The 26,073-nt window shown below is 40.4% G+C and overlaps 1 protein-coding gene across 1 annotated transcript; it reads left to right on the top strand.

Moving 5' to 3' along the window:
• The first annotated feature begins 1,357 nt into the window (after positions 1-1,357).
• Positions 1,358-25,811, top strand: NAT10 (N-acetyltransferase 10). Its single transcript, XM_075048315.1, has 28 exons — positions 1,358-1,593; positions 2,857-2,948; positions 3,620-3,791; positions 4,097-4,219; positions 5,002-5,063; positions 5,937-6,051; positions 7,386-7,493; positions 8,340-8,473; positions 8,870-8,963; positions 9,340-9,438; positions 9,987-10,123; positions 10,644-10,768; positions 11,073-11,223; positions 11,704-11,800; positions 12,581-12,697; positions 13,652-13,753; positions 13,861-13,935; positions 14,553-14,669; positions 14,859-14,992; positions 17,026-17,074; positions 17,718-17,811; positions 17,903-18,013; positions 19,111-19,283; positions 19,777-19,896; positions 20,900-20,998; positions 21,414-21,487; positions 24,084-24,167; positions 25,307-25,811. The coding sequence occupies exons 1-28, from the start codon at positions 1,486-1,488 to the stop codon at positions 25,398-25,400; spliced, it is 3,060 nt and encodes a 1,019-aa protein (XP_074904416.1). The 5' UTR covers positions 1,358-1,485; the 3' UTR covers positions 25,401-25,811.
• The last annotated feature ends 262 nt before the right edge of the window (positions 25,812-26,073 follow it).

A 26,073-nucleotide genomic window follows, 5' to 3' on the forward strand; every position in this document is an offset into this window, starting at 1 on the left:
TAATGTTGCAGATTTTATGTTATTAGGAATAGTTTTGCTGTCAGTTTGAGAATAAATTTAGTGTTTCTGAAAACTCTTACTAGAATTTAAACCAAGTCAGATTGAGAAATTGTTTTCCTGTATTAGCTCCACGATTGCGCAGCTTGGGATTTTGTATAGAAAACTTTGAAACAGCTGTGGTTTTATTAAACAGTGGAGCTTAAACTTTACAAGCTACCTAGTTTTATTGAGAAGCAAGGTTCCTAAGGTTTCTTGGGATTTCATAATTTAGTATCGGATGATAATGTATCCTGAAGATTTGTTATTTTCCTGTGTATGTGCTCTGTTTGCTTTCCGCAGTCTTGTTTCCATGGGAATGCTGTGTATCCAAATGCCCCCCGCAACAGTACCAAAGGACATGGAGTGACACAGAGCGTATTGTTGATGTAGAACTGCAGTAGGTGGAAATGGAGTATCTTTATAAAATCATTAGCGGCATCTTGTTTACTCCAACAGGGCTGGCTTTTGCAAGCAAGATTTATTTAGAACAAAGGATTTTAGAAAATAAAATCAGTGTTGCCATTGCAATTGGAGTTTGGTTTATCCCCTTTTTACAGTCAGTTAGGCAAAAGTCACCGGACTAAACAAACAGAAGAGACGTGAAAGTTCCTAGCCCTTGTCAGGGCTCTGGTCTGTATCTGTGGGGTTTGGGGAGCCAGCTGGTGACGGGTCTGTGTTATTTCCAGGCGCTAACTTGTTCTGGTGTATGTGATACATAATCCAGGGTACGTAGGTAATTTAAAAAGTAGCTTCTACAACTCCTGTGTTTTTTCCTGGACGGAGAATCCTTGTTATTTAAGCAAATGCTTCATATGTGTGTGTTCTCGTAGCAATACGTCCTTGGTGCTGCTCGCCATGCGTTCTCTAGCTCCGTTTCAGGCCAGCCGGGCCTACATCTAACGTGGCTTCTCTCCACCTTCTCCTCGAACGGGCTGCAGGTACCTGCCGAGCGGTGTCTTCTGAGGCCGAGGGCATTGCTGCCCGCCAGTTACAGCCGCCTCCCTTTTAAAAACACCTTCACCAGCCGCTTGGTGAGTGAGGTTCCTCACGGAGCCCATTCTGGTGAATGGCAGCCCTATACCAGGAAGGGTTTAACGCACCTAAAGCTGTACCTTAATAAATGCGCCGCCAAGGCTCTGTTTCCTCATCTCCACTGCGGCTTTCCCATGTGGAAAACCAGCTTAAATTCTTGTGCTTTAAAAAAATAAAAATACATATATGTATGGATGCTGCGCAGGCGAACGGCGGGGGCAGCCTCGGGGTCCTGCCGCGGTGCGCGGCGCGCGCGCCCCGCCGCTCCCACGTGGTGTGGCGCGAGCCGCCGGTACCGCCGCCGCCTGAGGGGAGACACGGCTCTCGTCAGGGCGGGCGGGTCTCGGGTCCCGGACTCGGGCGGCCCTCGGGACTCGATTCGGGCGGCGGGGAAGGTCCGAACGCCCCGCAGCCATGCAGCGGCGGAAGGTCGATAACCGTATTCGGGTACTGATCGAGAACGGGGTGGCGGAGCGGCAGCGGGCCCTCTTCGTGGTGGTCGGTGACCGCGGCAAGGACCAGGTAACCCTCCCGGGGCTGTGCGTGTGTGGTGATTTTGAACCCAGCCCTTGAAGAACGGTCGATCTGTAACCCGCCGGTACCGGGTTTTTTCTTCTGTAAAGCAAGCGTTGAAACCGGCAGCGAACGAGGCAGAGCAATGGCGTGTCTCGGCGTGCCTGAGGTAACTCACCCACCGCGGTGCGGGAACGCCAAAGGCTGTGAGAAATGGTTTGGGAGACTTCGTCCTTCGGCATCTCCTCCTGGAGAAGCTCACGAACGTTAAAAGAAAGCGAGCACAGGCAAATCGGAATTATTTATCTTTTTTTTTTTTTTTTAAACTGGGGCCAAAGATAATTTTCGGGCTGGCAGGCGTTCTTTCCTGCCTCGGTTCTGAGGTAAAATATTACGGTTTTGTGCTCGAGCTGTGTTTTACGTACTGAGTCATCTTGCAGATGTCACCACACCAGAACTTGGACTGGACCTACTTGGTAACGTTGTACAGAAGAAATTAACCACTAAACTCGTTTTTCTACAGAGATCCTAGACTTGTGTTTTTCGAGCGGAAAGGGGAAGAACAGCACAGCAAAACCGTAATATTTTAGGATAAGTCAATTCAGTTAGCTCCAGTTCCTGGGGAAGTAAAATAAACTAGTTATAAAAAAAAAACCTTGGAAAATAATGAGTTGATTAGCTGGCAGTACAAGGAAGTTGTCATTAATTTACTGCTGAAGTGGACGGGTGAGTTCTGATGGGGCATACCCCGAGTCTGGTTGCGTTCAGTATTTTCACTGGTGAGTTGGATTCCAAAGCAGCAAGTGTACTTACTGAATGCTCAGGCTACATAGTGAGGTGGGTTGCCAAACCTACTGGGGATTAAAATTCAAAATGATATCTTGTTAAATTGTAGAAGAAACGTGAAATACCTTCTACGAAACGTAGTATAGAGACAAATAGCGAGAACTGTATTTAGCCTGGAATAATCGCCTTCTCATTGTGCAGTTGTTAGCAGTTCTGCCAAAGAAGAGTGTAAGGGAAATAATTGAGTATTTTCAGTGTCAGGTATAATTGAGTGTTTTCAATGTTATGCAGCCCTGGAGAAGGCACAGACACACAGGTCTGTGTAAAAAAGAATGTAACCTTCATGACATGTCGAGGGATCCTTCTGTTTTGCACAGGGTTGCTTGGTAGAAAACATAGCTGTAAAATCAAGTATAGAACAATATTTTGTTCTTTGATTTTAGCTTGTGAGTACAGTTGTTCATGAATGTTTCTGTGTTTTGGCAGGTGGTTATACTTCATCACATGTTGTCTAAAGCAACTGTAAAGGCCAGACCCTCTGTCCTATGGTGTTACAAAAAGGAGCTGGGCTTTAGCAGGTAAGATACCTCGTGTCTCATGCTGCGGTCGCTGCTCTGTGTGAATCAAAAGCTCCACGACTGATCTGCTGAGCATAGATTGCGTGGTTCACTTGTAAGAAGAAACAAGATTCGTTCTTGGAGGAGCTATAGGAAGTTTGGTTTTCCAGAACTAAATTTTGGCTTCTGTAATACAGTTGACATCAGCACTAGGTACTTCTGGTTTCTTTCTGTAGCTCTAATGCTAACTCTGTTGTCCGAGACCAATCTCTCCCTCACCTTTTTAACCTCAAAAGGCCAAAATGTTAATTATTCAGCTTTTTAGCCTCAGTAATGTTTAGGACTGAATGCAGATTAAGTATTAGAATGCCTTAATTTGGAAAAGTGTTTAAAATGTTAATTCTCAGATTTGTGTGCGTACTTGCAGTCTGCACACAAACTCAGGAAGGAAGCATTACCTGAGACCGCATGATGCCAACCAAGCAGTTTCTTGCAAAACCAGCTGGTTCTGTGTGATATCCACTACTTTGGGGTGAGGGCACATGGGAACATACCGTGAAAGCAGCAAGTGTGATTCAGTTTTTTTTTCCTTGGAGGCTGCGCTCTGACTTCCAATTAAACTTGAATGTAGGCCTGAATGCACTTTCCTCGAACCTTTTTCCAAGCAAACTTCTGTATAATTTTTTTCTCAGCCACCAGAAGAAGAGGATGAGACAACTACAGAAGAAGATTAAAAGTGGAACTTTAAACGTAAAGGACGATGATCCTTTTGAGTTATTTATAGCAGCCACAAACATTCGCTACTGCTATTACAATGAAACTCACAAGATTCTTGGTAACACTTTTGGCATGTGTGTACTTCAGGTAAGGAGTTAAACTTTTGACTTAAAAAGGACATTGCACTACTATCAATTGCTTTCAGTTTAAATGCCGCAGGAATAGTATTTGTTGCTTCTGTTATTTCAATTATGATGGCCTTGCATATCTTAAAAGTTTTGGGAGGATGAGAGAGCTTTGCTGGTAGAATTTTAATGGGATGTTGGTTAATGTAAAAGTTAAGCGTGAATTGAGCTTTGAGAAATAAAGCTTTTAGATTTCCTGCTCCTATTAGTAGGTGCTAGTTGTGCTGGTGAACTCTAGGCAACTTTGAAGTTTTATTTATTTCCTAGGATTTTGAAGCCTTGACTCCAAACCTGCTAGCTAGAACTGTTGAAACAGTAGAAGGGGGTGGAATTGTGGTGATCCTCCTGAGAACTATGAACTCACTGAAGCAGCTTTATACAATGACCATGGTATGTTCAATGTAACTTATCTGTTTTATGTAAGTGGGTGCATTGTGGTGATGCTAAGTGGTTATTTTTTGCCTTTTTTATGTGGTCTGTGGTCTTCCTTCCATCATCTTTCCTGCTCCTTCATTCATCTGTGTTTGAATGTCTTATGCTTAGGCAGTTCTGCCAACCATCGTGTCCTGAAATGCTGTTAGGTTACAAGGAAGAAACACCTGTTATTCACAAAATGTAACTGTGTTCTTTTGTTTCACAATAGTTTTGGAAAATATTTATGCGATGGGCCCATGTAACAGAAAGTTAAGTAAAAAATAGGCCTTTTGAGTGTTTTGTTACCTGTTGCTAGGTGAGATCAGCTTCACAGCTGCTATATATTTCTAGATATGAACTATTCACACTTGGTACACTTACACCTAAAGCAGGAACGGTTTCCATTAGTAGTAATGCCAGTAGCTGAATTAAAGTGATAGACTATTTTTTCTTAGCATCCCTGAGGTGTTTGAAATGTTCTGTACCTAGCAGAGTTGACCTTTAAGGCAGGCGAGAATAAGTAAGACCACTGTGAAAAGTATTGGTGGGAAAAGTACATTTTTAATAAGTATTTGGAAAATGTGCATGTTTCACAACAAACAGAAAATCAGAATCCTGTCTGGGATACGGTGTTGATGGAAAGGGAGACTAATCCACAAGAGTGGAAAAGAAGCCGGATTGTCCCATGAGTAACTATCTCGTAAATATCACTGTTACTGCTGTTTCTTCTCCAGACTGATGTTTTGTTTTTGTTTCAGGATGTACACTCTCGATATAGAACAGAGGCACACCAAGACGTGGTAGGACGTTTTAACGAGAGGTAAGTTATTGAGAGTGTAAAGGATCTAGGCTGTATGACCAAAAAAAGCATCTGGAACAACATTGTGTATTCGTATTAGGAGAGCATCCTATAGGTTTGCATTGGAATAGGGCTTCTTGGCTGCTTTAGTGAATTTTTCACATACTGTTCTGGAAGCGAATGCAGTTTGTTGTCGGAGGAATCGTATATAAAATTTTGGCATATGTTACAAGGGATATATGCAAATAGGCCCAAATTTGGACTGTTGTGAGTCCCTTTCTTGAAACGCTCCATAGAAACGTATGCTCCAGATGCACCAAAGTTCAGATACTTACTGCACTACTGTAAAACATAAAACCGCTTAGTGTGGAGTATTCTCTGTGGTTTTAGAAGTGCCTTGTAAAGGTGTTTTCTCTACTTTTGTTGTATAGAATAATAACTCTTACTGAGTGAGCGAGCCCTAGCTCTAGCCATAGGAAAACTGCAGGAATCGTTCTTTAGCATGCAGGTGGTTATGTGATGTCAGAAGTTAGAAGGATTAATAAGCCAGCACTGACTGCAGTCTTCAGGGGTCAGCACTTATGACAGTTGCTGTGGATTCACATCTTACACTTTTATGCAGCTATCTCCTGCTTAAATGCTGTCTTGGTAGATCATCTTTAGTTAGCTTTCTTCTTTGGAGACATCCTGGTAAGTCGATACCTGGTTTGCGTAGATGACCCTGATTTTGTGGTAAGAGGCATACTGCCAGTTGTGTGAACTTGTCACAGCTCAGCTGTAAGTAGCTGTAGCTGTAAATACTATGTCTGGGTTTAGAAAAGAGTTTAAATTAACTACCAAAATGCAATTGTGTTGCTAGTGTTTTTACTGAGTTGCCTTTGCTTGACTGCTCAGGTTCATTCTGTCTCTGGCCTCATGCAAGAATTGCATCGTGATTGATGATCAGCTGAATATCTTGCCCATCTCCAGTCACGTTGCAAACATCACACCTGTTCCACCGCAGTCACAGGTCAGTAAGCAATGTCAGCCATTTTTCCTTGAGAGAAAGTGGTTTGAGTTGACCACAGTGTGTTAAGGATTTAAAAAAGAGGAAGCTTTCCTTTCACCCTGATTTATCTCAAATAATGGTCTTGCAGAGAGGAATTAGAATGTTCTGCAAAAATTATACCTGGTATGGGTGAAGCATGGGAAGCTGTGTTTTCTTTCCTCCTTGGGTTTTTTTCTGTCAGGTTTTTTTTGTGTGCTTTCTTGTATTTATTGATTTTGCTGTATTGCTGTTTAGCCTAGTGAGGTGGAGCTTAATTGCTGTGGTTGTTGTTTCAGAAGTGCATAGGGAGGTTTCAGGCTGATGGACAGTTGGGATGAAACAAAATGACCTTTTGACTGTTGGAGGGTGGGAAGACACTTTGGAAATAACTATATTTACAAGCTCAGGAGATGCCTGAAACCTAGAATCAGTGGTAGTTGTTTCAATTTCTGAGTTACACATACCACATCTTGGGAGACATTCACTGAATATAAGCCAGATGTATAGCTTGCACTGTTAGAAATGTATCCTTTTATTACTTTCACTTGTAGACTAAAGTAAAATGGAACCAGTTTTAAATAGAAATCTTTAACCTTTTGAACTGTTTTGTGTGGCCTAAGGAATATTCACATAGGTTATGTCAGAGATGGTAAAAACATTTTAACAGAGCACTGATTTTAAAAAACAAAACAATCCCTCCTTAGCATTCGAACAATATTGACAGCAGCACAGATACTTATCTGTTGGATGGACAGGCTGATGCCTTTGGAATTTTAGGTGACAATAAGGAAAATCAGAATTCATTCCCATTGCTTTTGTCTCCAAGTTTATTGTTTGGCTTTGAAAATTGGTTTGAAAACTGATCTATTGCTGCTGCAGTAGTTTTTCCCCCTTCATGACAACATGTACACTTTATATGACAGGTATAACAAAGATCATAAAATTTTGTACAGCCTGAAGACTGAAAAATTAATTAAATTCTTCAGAAAATTTGTCCGTGGTCTCTTCTTCCTAGTAATGCCATTTTCCAGTTACCATGTACTGAAAAATCTTTTCCTTTTTTCCTCCAAGCTTGGGGAAGCCAGGTTACCCACCTCTTGTGTAACCATTCTCCTGAAGATGCATTAAAATTGAAGTGTTAAATACCTGTCTCCATTTGAATTTTTCTGGTTTTAAGGAGTGTATTCAACTTGTGGTAACATTTCCTTTCAGATATCTTTCTCTGCCTGATAAAAGATATCAGAAGACATCACAAAGGTATAGTTGTGCTGAAGCGTGCTTTACTAATCCTGTTACGGTAAATCCTGTGCTTGTAGGAAGATAGCCTCCGGCCGCAGGACTTGGAGCTAAAAGAACTGAAGGAGAGCTTGCAGGATACGCAGCCTGTAGGAGTTTTGGTGGATGGCTGTAAAACCCTGGATCAGGTTAGTGTGGTGTTTAAATTTGAGATACTCTGTGCTTGATGGGTCACCTTAGGTACTGATGTTTGTGTCTCATCTTGCATGTAATCAAATCCGAGTGTGAACAGTGATGGGTGTGGTCTTAGAGAATTTCCTTGAAAAATTGATTGGACAGGGTAGCTCAACGACAGTATCAGCGATTTTTCTTCATGAAGTTGAGAATAAGTGGAAGGACTAGAATGGAGACACGAAGCTGATCTGGAGAAGTCCACATTTAAAAAGATGATGAGCTCTCAGGTTTTGAAATAAGCAGGAAACTTAACCTGAAGTTTCTGTTCAGTTTAGTTCTGAATAAAAGTTGAAAACCCATATCATGTTTTAATATGCCTCTATTCCTGCCTCCCTTATGCTTTTTTCACTCCAGTTTGAGAATTGCTGACTAGTGCAAATGAAGGCCCCATTGCAATTGTGTTTCCTGCTTCAGAGTATCCACTGACAAGTTGCAGTTCAGCCTGGTGGCTCCTGGAGCTGTGCACTGCTTAAGCCCTTTTATAGTAGGTCTTCTCACTGCCCAGATACGTTCGTTTTCCTCCGAGAGCAGTGTGCCTCTTCCCATCTTGCTGAATATACTCTGTGGTCAGTGGACCTGAATAATTTCAAGAACTCAATGGGTCAAGATTACCAGTTCTTGCACATTATTTGTCTGGTTTTTAATGTTCAGCTCTCCCATCTTGCCTTTCTTTTCCTTCTTCCTGTTCCAGGAAAGAAGACGTGTACTAGTGGTAAGTGTAGGTAATGCTGAAAACAATTTAAACACAGCTGATTTTTGTTTTTTTGTTTTTTGTTTTTTTTTTTCTTTTCTGATCTCAGGCAAAAGCAGTTCTAAAATTTATTGAAGCCATATCTGAGAAGACTCTACGGAGCACTGTGGCATTAACAGCAGCCAGGGGACGTGGTAAATCTGCTGCTTTGGGATTGGCTATTGCTGGGGCAGTAGCTTTTGGGTGAGTGAATCCCCACAATCTCCCAAGCTTTATTTGCATCCATGAGTTTAAAAAACAGAAACAAAACAAACAAAAAAAACCAAACCAAAACAAAAAAACGATAGGATCTGAATATATTTGTAATTTCCAGTCCTACATCCCTTCATTCATTCTTAAACCTTTTGATTGCTGCATACACTGATACTCAAGATTTTCTATTTTATAGTAATAAGAAAACCTCAGTCTTTAAAAATCAAACTAATCACACATAAACCGAGTTGAGTGTCTAAAGGAATCTGCTGTGTTTTGGTTATTAGGTAAAATCAACCCCTCGTGTAGAGAAAACATTCTATTTAGTATGTATATGTAAAATTTGTTAGAAAAAGAGTTAAACTCTTGTTTTATTTTTCTGTGCAGTTACTCCAATATCTTTGTCACATCTCCAAGCCCTGATAACCTTCACACTCTCTTTGAGTTCATATTTAAAGGCTTTGATGCACTGCAATATCAGGTAAGGAGAGCAGACTATTTTACAATACTTTCACAGCGTTGCTGTTTAGGAAGGGTTTTGCATCTCATGTGTGATTTTTTGTTGACATATATTAGCTACCAGCCTTTTTAGTAATGTTCTGCAAAAGTGAATTGTAGTCCAGTTATGTTTCCTCCTCGATTTTTAAATTAGGTAAATCAGTTTCTTTGTGAAGTAGTTTTTAACGTAAGTAAATAATTTCTTAGTTCTCAGGCCTCTGAAGCTTTTGTTACAGGAGTTTTTAACTAGAATCTGAAATAACAGTGTATTCTTAGTGAGCTTGTTTTGATGATAATGCTAAATGATATTTTTCTTAGACCTTGGCTTGTTCATACTCTTTAACAATGTTTTCTCTCAGGAACATCTGGACTATGAGATTGTTCAGTCTTTAAATCCAGAGTTTAACAAGGCTGTTGTCAGAGTGAATGTGTTCAAGGAGCACAGACAGACCATTCAGGTAACTGGCCTCTTTTGTGCTCTTGCCTTTCTACTTTTTGTTCCTAGCTGCTGGCTTTACTGATGCTGTAGTTGTTTTGATTTTAAGCATGTTCATTTTATGTGATGTGTAACTGTCCTGATTGATTTTGCTTTAAGGCAGACTTTTTCTTCTGGTGAGTGAGCTTCACAAAATGCCTTATTTCTTTCTGTGAATAACTTGTAGATTACAGAGCTCCCTTGGTTATTGCTTGTGGGTTTCTTCTTGAAACAAAAGCAAAGGAAGGTGAAAGAAACAGTGAAGGAAGAGCTTATGTTTCTAGTGATTAGATTTCCTTTATTTTCACGATCTCTGCGGATAAATTTGTGTGGAAACGTGCAAAACAAGATGTGTGACCCAGTCCTTGTTAGGGTAACATGAACCCTCCCCTGGCTGTCTCTGGCTTGCTGGTCATGGAGAACAGGGACAACAAACAGCTTTTCAGGGCTCCAGCTTTGCCAACTCCAACATTTCCCTAATTCCCAGACAAGCTGTTGTTGAAAATGATGGTGTCCTCTCATTCCTTGCAGTACATACACCCTGCTGATTCTGTGAAACTGGGTCAAGCTGAACTTGTTGTGATTGATGAAGCTGCTGCCATTCCTCTACCCCTAGTGAAAAACCTGCTAGGCCCTTACCTTGTTTTCATGGCTTCTACAATCAACGGGTAAGGCTTGAGCAGCAACTGTCTACCTGGGAAAGCAGTTGTGCAAGTGAATTATTTCTTATCTACAGTACTTTTTTTATTACACACTATTACATCAGGTCATGCTAATTCTTGATCTGTCATGGAACTGCTCCTTAAAATAACCAAGAGTCAGTACTTGAACTTGCTGCTTTCCTTTAGTTCCACTCTGGATTCATTAAGTGTTTGACTTGCACCTCTTCTGTTCTGATACAAGGAGCAAATATATAAACAGTATTATGCAGTCTGTTAGGAGAGTGGGAAGAATGATATCTTCCTTCCAACATGGTGAGACTAAGAAAGTGAGTAAGAAAGTAGGCTGCCCTGTCCTATGTGCGCAAGAACATGAAAAGGCAGCAATTCTCACAGACAGTTGGGGCCCTCACAGGCCTCAGAACGGCACGTAGCTCTGGATGGCTGCCTAGTTCTGTGCTGGGCCTTCCCCATGGCTCAGGCTTGCTGTTTGGTTATTTGGTTCAGACTTTTGTCTTCTGCTTTTCAGGTATGAGGGTACTGGTCGATCACTATCTCTGAAGCTGATTCAGCAGCTCCGTCAGCAGAGTGCACAAACCCAAGTCACCATGACAGCAGAGAACAAATCTACAGCTACGGCTAAACTCACCTCAGGTACTCCATTGTGTTCTGGACCGCAGTGTATAGCCATGGTCTCCGCTGCTGCTGACTGGCAAGTCCTGTGGATATCGCGTGTATCCATGTACTTTGCAGCTGTAGGAGGGTAGTGGTATGGGAAAATGAAGGAACTCTCCTGTTTTTTCCTCATGATTTTCAGATGTAAAGGCTTTTAAGGGATGAAAACTATGCGAGTAATGATTTTCTAATCTCCTGGGAGCCCTTCAAAGGACACCGATCCTATTGGATTCTTTGCTAGCTGTAACTTCCAACACTAGATGTTCTTTCAATCTGTTTGTAGCTCGTACATTGCATGAAGTCTCCCTCCATGAATCAATCAGATATGCTCCTGGTGACCCAGTTGAAAAGTGGCTAAATGATCTGCTGTGTTTGGACTGTCTCAGCATCACCAGAATTATCTCTGGCTGCCCGCTGCCTGAGACTTGTGACCTGTATCCTTACTCAAATGTTGTGCTCTGATGGAAAATATATTGCTTTCAGGTGAAGGAGGATTTTTCAAGCTGATTAATGGTGGATTTTCCAGCTAACATGATAGCCTCAGCACATGATCTTTTGCCAAAAGTCTATTAAGACCACACTTCTGGAGCTAAGCTCTTACCACTGCTGTATAAGACTGGTGGTGTGTATTACCAGGGCATTAGCAAACTCCAGTTTTACTGCAGAGACAATCCTAAGGAGGGGTTGAATGAAGGGAAGTCCTTGGTGGAGTTATAAAAAGTTAGCTTTACAGATGAAGGGTGTGAAAGCTATGAACATTGCCCAAAGTCATTCACTCTTGTAGATAGAACTGTAGAGTCTAAAAGCACAAGCCAGCATGTAGCCCAAGGCTGTACTGAAAACACTACTCCTAAACCAATCCGGAGATTTTTCCTTGTTTCCAAGGAGGTTGTTTCCTTAACCCCTGTGTTTAGATACTATGTAAATAGAGACACACTTTTTTGTTACCACAGAGCATCAGAAGTTTTTCTGCAGAGACTGATGGCCCTCTATGTGGCTTCACACTACAAGGTAAAGCTTGTGCTACTTCTGTCAAAATTTCAGCTAGGAGTTTTGTGGAGGGAGCAGTGCTTGTTATGACAGTCTAATTGAACTGGCCTGACTGAGGTTTCTGAACAGCTTCAGTTGCTTCTTGTTGCATACAGATATATATTCTCCTCTCTCTGAGAAGATCTCTGCCTTGGTGTTGGCTGAATATACTAGATTTACAGATATCTGGAATATTTTTGTCTTGAGAAATTCTGGAGGCTAAATTCTAGATGAGCCTACAAGCTTGTCAGGATAGTATCAGTGATGAACGTCTTTTGCAGTTCTCTTTACCGTATTCTAGTAGCCTCAAGTTAACCAAAAGAGTAGTACCATTGCACTGCTGAAAAGAGTAATAATTCATCTGAAGGCTTCAAGACCATGGGTGACTAGTAAATGTGAGTGGTGAAGTCCGTAAGTACTGAAGTCCTAAGTACTAAAAACCTGACACTTAAAAAAGAATTATTTAAGGTTTAGTAGATTAAGAGATAAGTAGCTATATAAAAATAGAAAGTTCAGTTCCATACATATGAGAGTAAGAGGTTTCAGTTGAGAAAAACAGGTACTGTCTGGTAGTATAACAGTCATGAACTGGCCTGTGAGCTTCTTCATCCATCAGTATTGTACTAGTTCTGAGTTTCTTAATAGCCCTAAATTCAGAAAATGGAGGATTGTTTAGAAGTCAGCTACTAACATTACACTGGACTTTGAAGCTCGTCTCATGGAGTAATTCTTCATTCTTTCTGATATGTCTTTACCCTCCAGAACTCACCCAATGACCTCCAGATGCTATCTGATGCACCTGCCCATCATCTTTTTTGCCTTTTGCCACCTGTTCCACCTACACAGAATTCATTACCAGAAGTACTTGCTGTTGTTCAGGTAAGAGCTCAGCATGTATCTATGAAGTGAACTGTTCAATAATGAAGTAATACGCTGCTGTGAGACAGTATACTACCAGTGTACTATGACAGCAGTGGACTATCTAGTAGTGGACGGTAGCTTAGCTTGTGTTTTTGTGTGTGTTACAGTGTGTATTAAGGCTGTGGTTCCCCCTCCCCCCACACTTTCTTTTGTTAACACTAATTGCTGTATAAGTGCATTGTGATGCTGACCCTTTCACATAGACCTCCCAGTCTCCACAATGTGTTTGTGCTGAGGAGCTGAACTACTGCTTCAAGAGATGACTTTGTCTCCCATTTCAACTTCCTGCAAGGAAAGTTGGTTCACTGGTTCACTCTGCTTATCCCATGTTTTTAGCATTCCTTTCATTTGCAGTAGGACTGCAAAAATACAAACTCCTCAGAAGTATGTGCTTAGAGATGTAGAGATACTTCAGCCTTTGACTGCTGGGTATCTGACTACATGCTTCCTTCCTCCCTTAATAACATAGATTCTTAATTATCTGTGTTTGATGCAGCTAGTTAAATCCACTGTTTCTTAAAAGAAAAAGCCCCATTTACATGAAAAATATATGATATTTAAAGAGAAATATTGGTGGGACAAGCTTTTATGTTTGGTGTTGATGGACTACAGAAAATGCATAGAGCACTTCCTATGCTTTAATCTCTTCAGGCTTCTGTTGCACCATAGTGCAACACCTACTGTGTCAGATGTACCTGGCTGGCCTGCTTTTTGAGACAGGGCTTTTAGGGGCAGAGCCTTTTTTTGACACATATATGTTTGCTCATCATGTTGCAGAGCATGGATCACATGAAATGTCAATACTGCATAATGGACTCAGCAACTCAGTATAAATTTTGATTCTGCTGTAGTGGAGTGACTGTAGGAGAAAACACTTTTTCCCCATTAATGGTCTTTCACCTTTTCTGGCAGGTGTGCATGGAGGGAGAGATCTCTCGCCAGTCTATCATGAACAGCCTTTCTAGGGGGAAGAAAGCTTCTGGTGATCTTATTCCCTGGACCATTTCAGAGCAGGTGAATAATTTGGCTGTGTACTCACACCCAAGATATATTTCAGCACTATTTCTTATTTCCAGAGTACCCATCTGTTTTCTTTAAATTGACTTTTGTCTCTTATGCAGTTTCAAGATCCAGACTTTGGGGGCCTCTCTGGTGGGCGTGTTGTTCGTATTGCAGTTCATCCGGATTATCAGGGGGTAAAGTATTTTGGAACCCAGTTATTGTCAATAGTCAACAGTGATACCGTGAGAATGGCTGTACAGGCAGAATTCAAGAACAGGGCAAACATTTCAGTTGCTCCAGTTCTCAGCATTTTAAGCTTGGGGACTGAGCCAGCGGTAGTAACAGAATGAGGTCAGACACAGAGAAATGGTCAGATGCCACAGCAGACTGGGGGACATTGATTTCCTCTGGGTGGGTAGCAAACCAGTGCTTTTGTCATTACTAGGCAGCATTGTAGCATGCCAGCATCCCAAGCAGCAGTATACAGTCAAGATCCAGTGATATTTATTGTGTGATTACCAAATGTTCACACTGGTGTTTGGCATTTTCTGAGTGCCAGAGTTAAGCACCAAGAATGATTACACAGTCCTAAACTACCAACTGGGCTCTCTGACTATGATTTTGGACATCCAGGTTCTCTAGTGTCCTTCTCCATGGAGCTGCAACATAGCAAAGAAAATGCATTTTTGCATTGACTGAGTGATCTCTGCACTGATGATTGTTAATGGTTTTGTAAGGGGAGAATGTTGTTACCCTGTCTTAAAAACTAGATACATCTTTTTGCTTAGAGTGTATTGTTCCTACTTCACAGATGGGCTATGGCAGCAGAGCTCTGACTTTACTGCAGATGTACTATGAAGGTAAATTCCCATGTTTGGAAGAAAAAACAATTCAAAAGCCAAAAGAAATTGCAACTGTAAGCAGTGAGGTATGGAGCTCAGTACATTTTTTTGTATTTTCTGTTATGCTAAGCTGTTTGTTTTTCACTGTAAGTCTCGATAATGACTTCTCTCTGTAAGGAGGAAATAGTCATATTTATTTTTTATGCAGAATAAGAGATTTAATTTGCAAATTTCTGTGAGGATTGCTACTAACCCATTTACACTTTTTTTTCCAGACTGTTAGTTTATTAGAAGAGGTTGTGACACCTCGGAAAGATTTGCCTCCTTTACTTCTCAAACTGAGCGAGAGACAAGCTGAAAACCTAGACTATCTAGGGGTATCTTACGGCCTAACACCAAGATTACTCAAGTAAGACAGTATTCTATTTGCTAGTTACATCCAGTGCAAAAAATATAACTATATAAATCACATTATATATATAATATAATATATATAAAAATAATATAGTGTATAGGTATAGATGCAGATATTTTAGCCCTTGGATATTCTCTTTATCTCTGCATGTTTCACTTGGTTTCTAAAACTGGGATAGCTCCAAGCCCACTTCTCCTGTAAGACCTTTTCCTGATGTATGGTAGGGTCCATCCTAAGTGTATCTTTCAGGGTAGTTTTTCCTCGGATTCCTTCTGAGGGCAAACCCATTCCCTTCTTGGTTGTCTCTGTGACCCTTCTGAACAGTTTACTAGCTTTACTTGCTCTGTTTTTCCAGCTAGAGAAGTAAGAACAGCCTGTAATAAGTAGGGAGAAGTTAAATACTACTTCCTGTGACCTGTAGAAGCTTGAGCTGCTGCTGACTTCAAAGCTAGTTGTTAGCTTCCTGATAAATGTAAATGCTTTTCACCAGCAAATGCAGCTGCTTCTTGCTTTTCTTACCATGGAGGAACTGAGTTACTGTAGCAGTAAATAATTTATTAATATTTCTTAAGTTTTAGCTCCATCTTACAACATAGTTTTATATAAAACCGTACAATTTTATAATAAATGCAACTTTTTTTAATATTATCAAATTCTGTAAAATATCTAGGTTTCTGAGACTTTCTCAGCTCTAGTGTGAGAGGTTGTGAATCCATAGTTTGGGAGACAGTTTCAGAATAATGCCAAATTCTTCCTGTTGCTAGCCTAAAAGCAAATCCATCATTTATCACCTAAAACCTTGGTTCCTTGCTAGCCTACCCCCACTTACAGAGGACCTAGTGTGCTGTACAAGCACATGAGATGAGACTGAGCTCAACAGAAGTAAGAGCAATGGAGGCCAATTTGTGACTGACCTAGTCAGGACAATGTTAGACAGCTATGTGCAATTTGGCATTTCTGATACAGAGACTGTAGCCCGTTTTGTTCTGTGGCAAGCATGCTGCAAAGTTTATGCCAAAATGTGATGGTGAATTGTTCAGCTGGGCAGGAGAGCATCAGAACTGAATGGTTATTGTGAAATAGTCTTAATCTTTGCAAATTATAAAGCAAATGGTTCATATGTCTTACTTTATTTGAACGATCCCTCTCAGGGCAGAAGGGGAGAATAAAGTGTTGCACTACTACTACTTTTCTTAGTTATTTGACTGTTAGCTGTGGTGGGATAGATAAAAAAAAGGATGAATAGTGGGATAGGGAGAGGCTGGGGTACACACATAGGGCTTCCTGCTGAAATTTGCAACATCCTGCACAGCTGATGAGTAGTCATCCCATGGCCTGTGGAAGTAGGTTGCCAGTGACAGTTGCGGTGGGGCCTGGCTTCTTTCTTTTGTCTGGGATGCCATATGTTTGGTCTCAGTAGGTGTTTTTATACTAGTTCTTTTGCTGGGCAAAATGAATTGTAGGATCAGTTCACAACTAAGATGCAAGAAGGGACAGGAGGACGGAAAGGGATGTCAGCAGGATTTTACTGATCAGTCTGGGATTCTCCCTGGTCCACAAGTAACTATTTGAAACCTGGAAGTTGCCAGGGAAAAATCATCATTCACTGAAGAAGAGCAGAGTCTCTGAAGTAAACTGTAAATCCTCAGCTCGTCCCCAGGGTACCCCTTAGGAGTCTGTGATATTATTAGTCAAAACCTGCCTGCCTGTATTTAAAGGAGGCCCTGGAAGCATGTCAAATACAATAACTCTTGTATCATGTCTGTCAGTCTTTGAAAGTTTGTTCATTTTCTGATACCACAGTCATCATTTTTCACTCTAAGTTAGAACCTCAGTCAGTTTGATTGCTGTTACTACTTTCTGTCAGCATTCATTTTCATTAGTTGGTGGGATGTGTTACAGACTTTTGCTTACTTTTCAGTGGTTGTTCTTGTAGGGTGGATAGAGATTGCATTTAACCACAAATATTATTGTAGAATCAACAGCTCCATAATTCTCAGTGCATTTTCTCTTTTCCCTTTCCCCAGGTTTTGGAAACGTGCTGGATTTGTGCCCGTTTATCTAAGGCAGACGCCAGTAAGTAGCATACTGTTTCTGAATGAAATCCAGCCCTATTGAAATCACTGGGCATCTTTCCATTAGCTTCTGTGAGATGTGATTTAGGCAGCAAAGTTTTCTGAGGCTACATTTGGGGTTTGTTTTGTGTTCCAATTTTGTTCTTTGGGCCTATAGTTAACTAAACGAGTAAAGTTTTAGGGTTGTGAACGTGGTCTTCTAAGTAGTTTGCACTTAAAAAATTGGAGCAAAGGTGCAGCTGTTGAGGGTTATTAATGTGGTTATTGGTAAAATATGCAAGTGGCCCTTGAACTGACTGCTCTTGTTTTTCTAGGTGTTTACAAAAAATAGCACTAGCAGTTACAGTACTTCTAGGGAGAACAGTATGTTCATCCCGTGTCACTGCATTTTTCTGTTGTTTTTCTGGCTCTTGAGCTGTACCTGGAATTTGCAGTACTGGTGACTACTGGTTACCTCAAGAAGCCAAAATCCCTCAGCACTGGGATTTACCAAATTCTAGAAGTTCATAGGTTTTACATTAGGTAGTAGTGACTAGTAGCAGTTGGTACATGCATTGTTGATTTAGAAGACGTTTGTCATCTTCAGTTGAGCTTAGAGTGCAAAAGGTTCATGGGGATGATGGGAAATATATCTTATTTATTAGAATGACCTGACTGGTGAGCATTCGTGCATCATGCTGAAGACGCTGAATGAAGAGGACTCTGAACAGGAGCCTTGGCTTACTGCCTTCTGGAAAGGTAACTGATTTTTCTAACGCTAGAAGAATCTTTTGGGATATTTATTCTAGAGGTCCACAGGAGTCATTTATTTTATCATCTTGTCCTATAGATTTTAGGAGGCGGTTCCTTTCTCTGCTTTCCTACCAGTTCAGAACGTTCTCTCCCTCGTTGGCATTGAATATTCTACAGAACAAAAATATCAAACAGCAGCCACAACCACGTGAGTACCCTGGCTCACAATGTTCAGTTAGATTGCAGTTTGAAGTCTATGTATATGTATATCAGAGTTCTCAAATATATGCATTATATGATGTCTCTTGTGAAGTACCATGAATTGCTTTTGGTCAGTTACTGTGTTTTGTTCCTATTATCCAGAAAAATGCTTGTATTTCTAAGTAAAAGCTAAGAGGACATTTTCTGCCACTGAAAACAGGTAGTGGTGGGGTTTTGGTAGTTTTTGTGTTTGGTTTTTTTTTCCCCTGCTTTTTTGATGAAATATTTAAGTAACCCAAAATTAGAACTCTCCTGACTGTAATAGCTAAATGCATGACAAAACATGGATGGATACTGACAGCTGCCAAATCCAGTATGGAATTAAAAGGGAAGCCTTGAATGGCAAGGGTCAGTAGGCAGAGCAGCTTGCTTAGGATCTTAGGAGGAACATTGTCATCAGAAATTTGGAAATTGGAATGTGATGTCTTTCTAAGAGAGAGGCTTTAGTTCAACTGCATGTTATTGGGCTCAGTCCAGCACTTGCTGGGAGAAACACACAGGGAGTATAAAAAAAAAAAGGTCCAGACAAGACAGTTTGAATAGTCACTTCTGGCTTAAAAGCAAATTGCTGTTTTCCTAATATGTCTAAAAGAGGGGAGTCCTCTTGAGAGAACTTGGTAATCTCTGTCTTCCTGGTTTTTTAGTATCTGTCTCGGTGAAAGAGTTTTGGTTGCTGCTACAAGGGAACAAAGCTCTTAACAGCAAAACCAGTGTAAGATAGTTAAAGACTGGGCAAATTGTGTTTCTCAGCCCTCACTGTTTTCAGTCTCTCTGGCATCCTTAAGTTGATACGCTGGTCTGTTTTGACAGTTGCATTGTTTTTCATACGGATGTATGTCTGTCTGAAAAGGCTTTGAATAACCAAGCCAGTCTGAATAGCAGCGTTGTACCTAGTGTGTTGAATTCTGAAGTGTGTTGGGAAGTGAACCTATGGGGTCACAGTTGGCCTTTACTCGCTGATATGAAAAGGAACATGTTAAATACTGAGATCCTGGATAGCTATGAAGAACAGTCTTTACGTTGTCTTTTTATTGTACCCATCAGCCATCAGTCGTGCTGAATTGGAATCAGTTTTCATCCCATATGACCTGAAGAGATTAGAGATGTACTCTCGCAACATGGTGGATTATCATCTCATCATGGATATGGTACCTACCATTGCCAGGATGTTTTTTCTCAACCAGATGGGTGATATAACTCTCTCTGCTGCACAGTCGGTATGTATCACTGCGAGAACAAGCCATGCTTCACCTCTCTTTGTATATATGCTTGGAATAGTTTCCTGTCTCATGTCTTCTTTAAAAAAGACTTTGCTTCAGTTAACTGCTTCTTTTGTAGTCCTCTTTGCGATTTCTCCTGCTTGTAGTGTTCTTCCACCTTTAGCATTTGCTTTGAATAAAATATGTAGGGATCATATTCTGTTGTATGTTCAGTGAAGCACTCCATGCATTTATAATATGGTGTGAGCTGTGGCTTAAAAACCCCTCAAAATCTTCTGGCTCTCGAACTGTACTTCAGAAGAAAGGTATTCGTCTGTACTAAGAATGGAATGGCATCTGCCATCTACAGAATAATTTAGGGGTGTTCCCGTGCATCTGAGCAAAGCTTCAGCTTGTACCGGAGAAGTCTTGTGTAAGGAGTGTACAGGGTATTATGTATTTGTATTTGCTCTAAAAGCCTGTATAACTGAAATATGTGTAATTTCCTCAGGCCCTTTTTCTAGGGATTGGCCTACAGCATAAATCTCTGGACCAACTGGAAAAAGAGGTAGAACTGCCCAGCAGTCAGTTGATGGGGCTCTTCAACAGAATCATCCGCAAAGTGGTCCAGGTAATAGCATCATAACAAGCTTTGTCTTGGTTGCATTGGGCCAAAGTGTAATTCCAATACTGAGCCTGGCACTAATAGTAAGCTGAATCAGAACTGTGTATCTTTAACATGTCCCCAGTAATTGTAAACTTCTTTGTAAGATGGGAAAATCCCAGTGGAAAAAGCAGGTATTTGTGGCATTGATTTATGTAGTATATTCCCAAATAATAGTGCTTTTGTTATGTTTTTAAATGTTGAAGTGCCCTGACCAAAATGCTGAGCATATAATCCATGTTGCCAGCTGAGCCTGAGTCATTTGCTTGTGATTGTTCACTGCATTGGTGGCCTCTCAACTTTTCTTGGAAAAAAGACTTTTCCAATGTCATTTAGAGGTAGATTTGAAGTCCAGTGAAATAATTGGAAAGTTCTGGATCTCTTTTTTTTTCTCTCTAACGTCTGTGATAAAGTGAGTAACACGATGAGTTATCAAAATGGTGAGACGGACAGAATACTTGCCAACTGTTTGCAATTGCTTGCTGAGCCTGGGGCCTCTAGTTCTCAAGGTTTGGGATACAGTAGCAAAGCTTCTGCAGTCCGGCATAGGTTGTTCATTGGAGAGGTGATCTGCTCAGCATAACACCCTTATAATTATCTTGAAGAAAATAACATACAAAAAAATAAATATGCAGCTTTTAGCTGCAAATGTTAATCAAAGGATGCTGTATTAATAAAGTGTGTTGTAAACTACGAGCTCTCTACATTTATGCAAGTGACAGAGTGCTGACTGATTTTAGTTTTATACTTTTTATAAAAGCTGTATATAATTCTGCCTTCAGGAAGCAGTCTTGAGCTTTTTATTTCAGTATGATGGAATGCATGCATCAGAGATAAACAACTGCATGATAATATTTGCAAGGTTGGAAGAGTTTCATGGGGACAGACAGCATTTCTTACTTATTTTAATGCAATAACCTAGAAGAAACATCCGCAACTCTTACATGTGTTGGCTTTACTTCATTTACAGTTGTTCAACACAGTCCAGGAAAAAGCTGTGGAGGAGCAGATGGTGGCAACAAAGGATATTGTAATGGAGCCAACACTGAAGTCTTTAAATGATGATTTGGTAATTCTGAACTTTCTTCTTGATACATATGTAAACACTTCATGGAGTTCCCTTGAGTGTAGAGGCCTTGTAATCTAAATTTTCTTGGATGGAAAGAATTCCAAATCAGGTCTGTCAGCTTATGGCAGCTAAAACCTGACAGCTTTACGTTACATGCTTGTAGTCATGCTTTGTTAATCTGCAATATAGATTTTTCGCAGAACGTACTAAGATATTCTTGGAGTTATATATTACAAGTATATGTATACAAATAACATAAAAATGCAATTATATAAAAGTGACAAGCTTTTTAGGATCATCTGGTATTTGTTTTAGGGAATGTACTTCTCTTTCAGTGGGAAAGGTGTTTTCCTTGCATCACACGGTCACTGTTGCACTTAGAACTTAATGCATCTGTTGTGCTGTCCTGTCGTAGGAAGAAGCTGCAAAGGAATTCCAAGAAAAACACAAGCAAGAAGTGGGGAAGCTGAAGGAAATGGACCTTACACAGTAAGAATTTATCTGTATGAGTCTCAAATCCAGATTTCCCCTGATGTCTGTTTGAATGTCGGGTCACTGGTGCATCTTGCTGAGACTTGTGCATAAGGCTGCTGTTGCAGTATCACAATCTCAAACCATCAATAAATGAGATCTAGCAGCAGGTATTTTCAATGGTGGCCAGGTAAGATAAGCATATGCTGCTACGCTAATGAAAACTTTGGGTATTGTGTGCCTGACAGCCAATAATGTGGTCTTCATTGGCTCTGTTGGCAGGTGCTTTGTTTCACACTCAAAACATTCTTTCCAGTATGAATTAAATTCAGTAACAACTTCTGTTCAAGGCCATTTACCTGTTTACCTCAGTACATGAATTCATTGCCTGAGAAGTGTGTCATACTCCCAAGCATGAACTTACTGACTTCCCTTTTTCTGCTGGTATTTTGAATGGAAAGCAAAAGGTTGCGAGTTAGCAGATCACAGCTGATCAGCAGTGAGATCGGTCTGTGGAACTGTAGAACTGAATTGTTGTTAGAGTTGGGGCTGGCTCGTCGTTACAGTACTGCAAACAGAACATGTACTGCAAACAGGAACACTGGTTCAATTCTCGGTTCTGTCCCAGTGCCTCTGGCATGAGCTTGAGAGTGTTCTTCTTTTACCTCCATTCTTTTTTGTCACTTAAATGGTAAATTATTCATGGGGCCTATTCATTACTCTTACTATGTATCTGTGTGTCATTCTTGATCCTGGCTGTGCACAGTATGTACATTATACATATATAAGTTATACAGTTCTATAATATGGAGTAATAAAGCAAGCTGCCTGGCTGTAGACTGTTTCTCATTTTATAATTTCCGGTGCTTCTAGGAATAGTCATTAGTTTCCTCAAACCAGGATATCCAGGTCCTTTTATCTGCTATCCAGCATAGCTGTGTATGCAACTCAAGTGAAAATAGTACCTGGCTAATTTTAATATTCTCTTCTTTAACAAAAATAAAACCAAACAAAAAACCCCAAAGCAACAGAAAAAGAACAACCAACCAGAGCTTCTTTTACTAACTACAGTGTGCATGGATGCCTTTTAACTGCTGTAGAGCTGGACAATTTGTAGGATACTGAGTTGCTGAACCAGCAATTTACTTGAAGTGTCAGCAGATGTCTCTTTTTCTGGACCAACAGGAGTTACACATGCTACTGATTCTCTCCCTTCTCTTTCGTCCTCCCATTTTTTGTCTTACAAATCCCGTTTACTATACTGACATCCCAGAAAAGTTGGCTGTTTTGGCTCTAGATTAATCTCTATTAAATCTGAGAAATGGAATAAAAGCTTCTTTGACTCTTTGGTTGTCTTGTTTGAAGGAAGAACAAAAACGGATGTGATTTGAAGTGACTTGCAAGTCAGTCACATTAGGAAAACAATATAACCAGAATTTTTAAAAAGTTTTAATTCCATTTTTTAGTTGATGGTATTATATACCTGTTTGTCATTTTGGACCACGTTCCCTTTTTTTTCCACCCAGAAGTAGATTTCTGTTCTCCTCCATGAGGAGAGAGAGACAAAAATCTATTTTGAACACTTTTCAGTACAGATTATAGAAAACTAATAGAAGAGACAGAGCTGTTTGATTTGAAAAGGCTTTGTCCAGTATTGTTCGGCCTTGTATGAACAAAGGCTAGTTATTCTAAATCTCTAAGAACTTGAGATGGAGAGTAACCACTCAATTTTGCTACATGACTGCTTTGCCTAGTTAAATTCGTATGTAATTTCCAGGGTACTTGAACACCCAGACAAGGGGCACAGAGCATGAGCTTATTTGAATAGCAATTGTCGTCTTAATTTCTCTTTTCAAAAGAAAGCTGCAGGTCTTGAGTTTTTCCCAGATTGATGCAGAAAAACTACCATTCAGGCTTACTGCTGGTCTAAGAGCAGCTGCTAATTTAGCTAACTTTTCATTATAAGCCATTGCTTTTTGCATCCTCTTCCTCTACCCCCACAACCATCCTTCTCTTTTTTTAGAGAGGGGAAAAAGGAAAAAAGCCCTCAAGCTTTTATAAAGAAATCTGTGTAGTGAATATAGATCTGATTGTGGTTGTCAGGCTTAAAGCTGTAGTGATTGAAGGTCTATCTTTTAAGAAATCTAGTGGGCAAAGTAGAAGTATACACCACTGCTATGGAAAGTATAACCTTTGTGGCCTTATTTTTTGCCTTCATAACAGATGTACTCTACTCAGCAGTCTGCTTGTCTGATGAGAGGCTTTCATAGAACAGTTTTGTGATGTTTACAATAGGGGCTCCTGAGAGAACTTCATTCAACACTGACCAGCTTTGGATGGGGACAATTGTTGGTTGCTATTGACCTAGTTTGGACTGAGTCTGCTGACAGAGTCGTGACAACCTATTGTATCCCTTTGCCAGTCTAGTTTTGTATGTATTTCCAAATACTGATTTGGTTGGGTGCTGACACAGTGGCTTTGTTTGTAGAGTAGTATGTGCCTGACAATATAATCACTTCTTTTTTTTTTTTGTTTTTTTTTTTTTGTTTTTTTTTTTGTTTGTTACTTTGTTCTAGCAATTTTACTTGGATTTTCCTTTACCTTTTTCACTTAGATATATTATCCGGGGTGACGACGAAGAATGGGAAGAAGTGCTGAGCAAAGCAGGACAGAACGCTTCCGTCGTCAGTTTGAAAAGGTTAAGGAAGTTGAAATACTCCACAGAGGTGTCTCTGGTCTTTCCTGCTGGCCTTTCTGTAAAGTTTTTCAAAAGAGCAAAGCTGAAGAGTTAAATGTTCAGTTTTCCTGGAGGAATTGGGGTGTGAGCACCTGAGAGTTCTACTGGGTACTCGGTGGTTCCTCTAAAGGCGAGATTGCTGCTGTGAATTCTGTGTTGCTCTGGAGTGTAGTCCTGTCTTCATGTAACTTAGTTGCTTGTTGTAATTTTTTTCTGTTGACTCGGTTAAGTCTTGATCCTGACCGTGCACAGAATTTGGTACTATTTCTCCCTTGGGTCACTTTTAAAGAAAGAACTCATTTCACATAACTGTCCCATTTGCTTTGGGAGCTAACACTGGGTGGGAACCTGTGATAGTCCCATTGGAGAAAATGCAAATTCAGGGAAGAGGAATTCTTTCAAATGTGAGCTTAAGACTGCAAAATATTAAGTCCGTGTTTCTGCAATTCCTTCCTTTTCATCCATCTTCTTTCTTTTACCTTGCCCAGCATGGAGTCTTTCCTCATCTTTTCCTTGGGGATTTATAGTTGAGACTTGCCTGCTTGCTTATTTCCCCTTCCTGGGGTGCCTGACAGCTGAACTGTGATCTCTATTCCACCCTTTGTATACTCATGTTGTTTTTCATGAATGCTGGAAGCTGTGAGTTTCCAGAAGCCTTACAGCAATGAGTGAGTCTTGTCAATGCTTATAAAGATCGGAGCTCTGTCATGTTTGCTCTAGTCAGAATCTAGTGCAGGAACAAAATCGTATACTTAAAACTGTCAGAGGTAATATTTTTTTCTAGGTACTCTAAATTCCAGATGCCCTATATGAATTTCCTTTAGGACACATAACTTAAAGTCTTGAAAAGCAATGATGAACTAAAAATCAAGATCTTATGGGATTCAGATTGGATTAGGGAGTCTGAAGACAGTAGAAAATCTAGGTCATACCCTTGTTCATGCTTTCTCTAGCACCAGTTTAAATGACCCAAGAAATTGGAAGTATTTTCTCCCAATCACATTCCTATGTAGACCCTCGCCCCCCTTTTACAACAAAAATTTCTCATCTGGATGGGAATCTAGTGTATTTTTAACAGATATTTTGTTCCTGTTTGCCAGTGAGAAGAAGAGAAAATTAGAAACAGCAAGAGGACCCAAACAACAGAAGAAATTTAAGAAGACTAAAGATATAAAGCAGAAGTGGAAGAAATAACTTTAAAGCAACTCGGTGAACTTGGAATTAACAAGTGACGGGTCTGTACTTACGAAGTACTATTCTCCTTTAAATCAAAAGACTTTCTTTTGGAGGGTGAGAGCTGGAGGGAAGGGAAAGCCTTAGAGGCATTTTTAAAGTGTTTGTATTACTGGAAGTACAGTGACACTGCCAGGAGACAGTCTATGAAGATTTTTTTATGAAGTGTGACTGTAGAGCTTGAGCGAGGCACTGTGCAACACACTGGGATATTATGAGGGTGCTTTAGCAGCTACAGAGTTTCCATTCAAAGAAGGCTGATCAATCTGTAAACTTTCCCACATCTTAATGGTTGGTGTCTTTATTAAAAAAGAGTTTGGATAACAAAGGATAGAAATGTGTAAGGCTTTGGTATGTGACTCTGCCTTTTAGCACTGCAGCACATCTTGATATATGCGGCTACTGGTTCAGTAATACTGCCACTCCTTTGTAGCTTGAGGGAGTTTTTGGTGTGAACGACAACTGACTTTTTATTTGGGGCTGGCTATTCAGTGAGCGCTAACCATGTTGTCAGTTCAGACTCACGATTTGGTCCTGGCTCACAGGAGTTCAGGGTATACAATGAGCACTTCTATTTTGGAAGGTAGGCTATAGTTCCTACTTACTGTGCTCCTCAAGCAGCTGTAATAAAGGC

This window comes from Buteo buteo, chromosome 16 (assembly GCF_964188355.1).
Source record: "Buteo buteo chromosome 16, bButBut1.hap1.1, whole genome shotgun sequence".
NCBI classification, from domain to species: Eukaryota; Metazoa; Chordata; class Aves; order Accipitriformes; family Accipitridae; genus Buteo; species Buteo buteo.

Coding starts and splice junctions, on each gene's coding strand:
- NAT10 (XM_075048315.1), top strand. CDS start 1,486: ATGCAGCGGCGGAAGGTCGATAACCGTATTCGGGTACTGATCGAGAAC. Junction 14,993..17,025: donor CTAACACCAAGATTACTCAA/GTAAGACAGTAT, acceptor CCCTTTCCCCAG/GTTTTGGAAACGTGCTGGAT. Junction 19,284..19,776: donor CTCTCTCTGCTGCACAGTCG/GTATGTATCACT, acceptor TAATTTCCTCAG/GCCCTTTTTCTAGGGATTGG.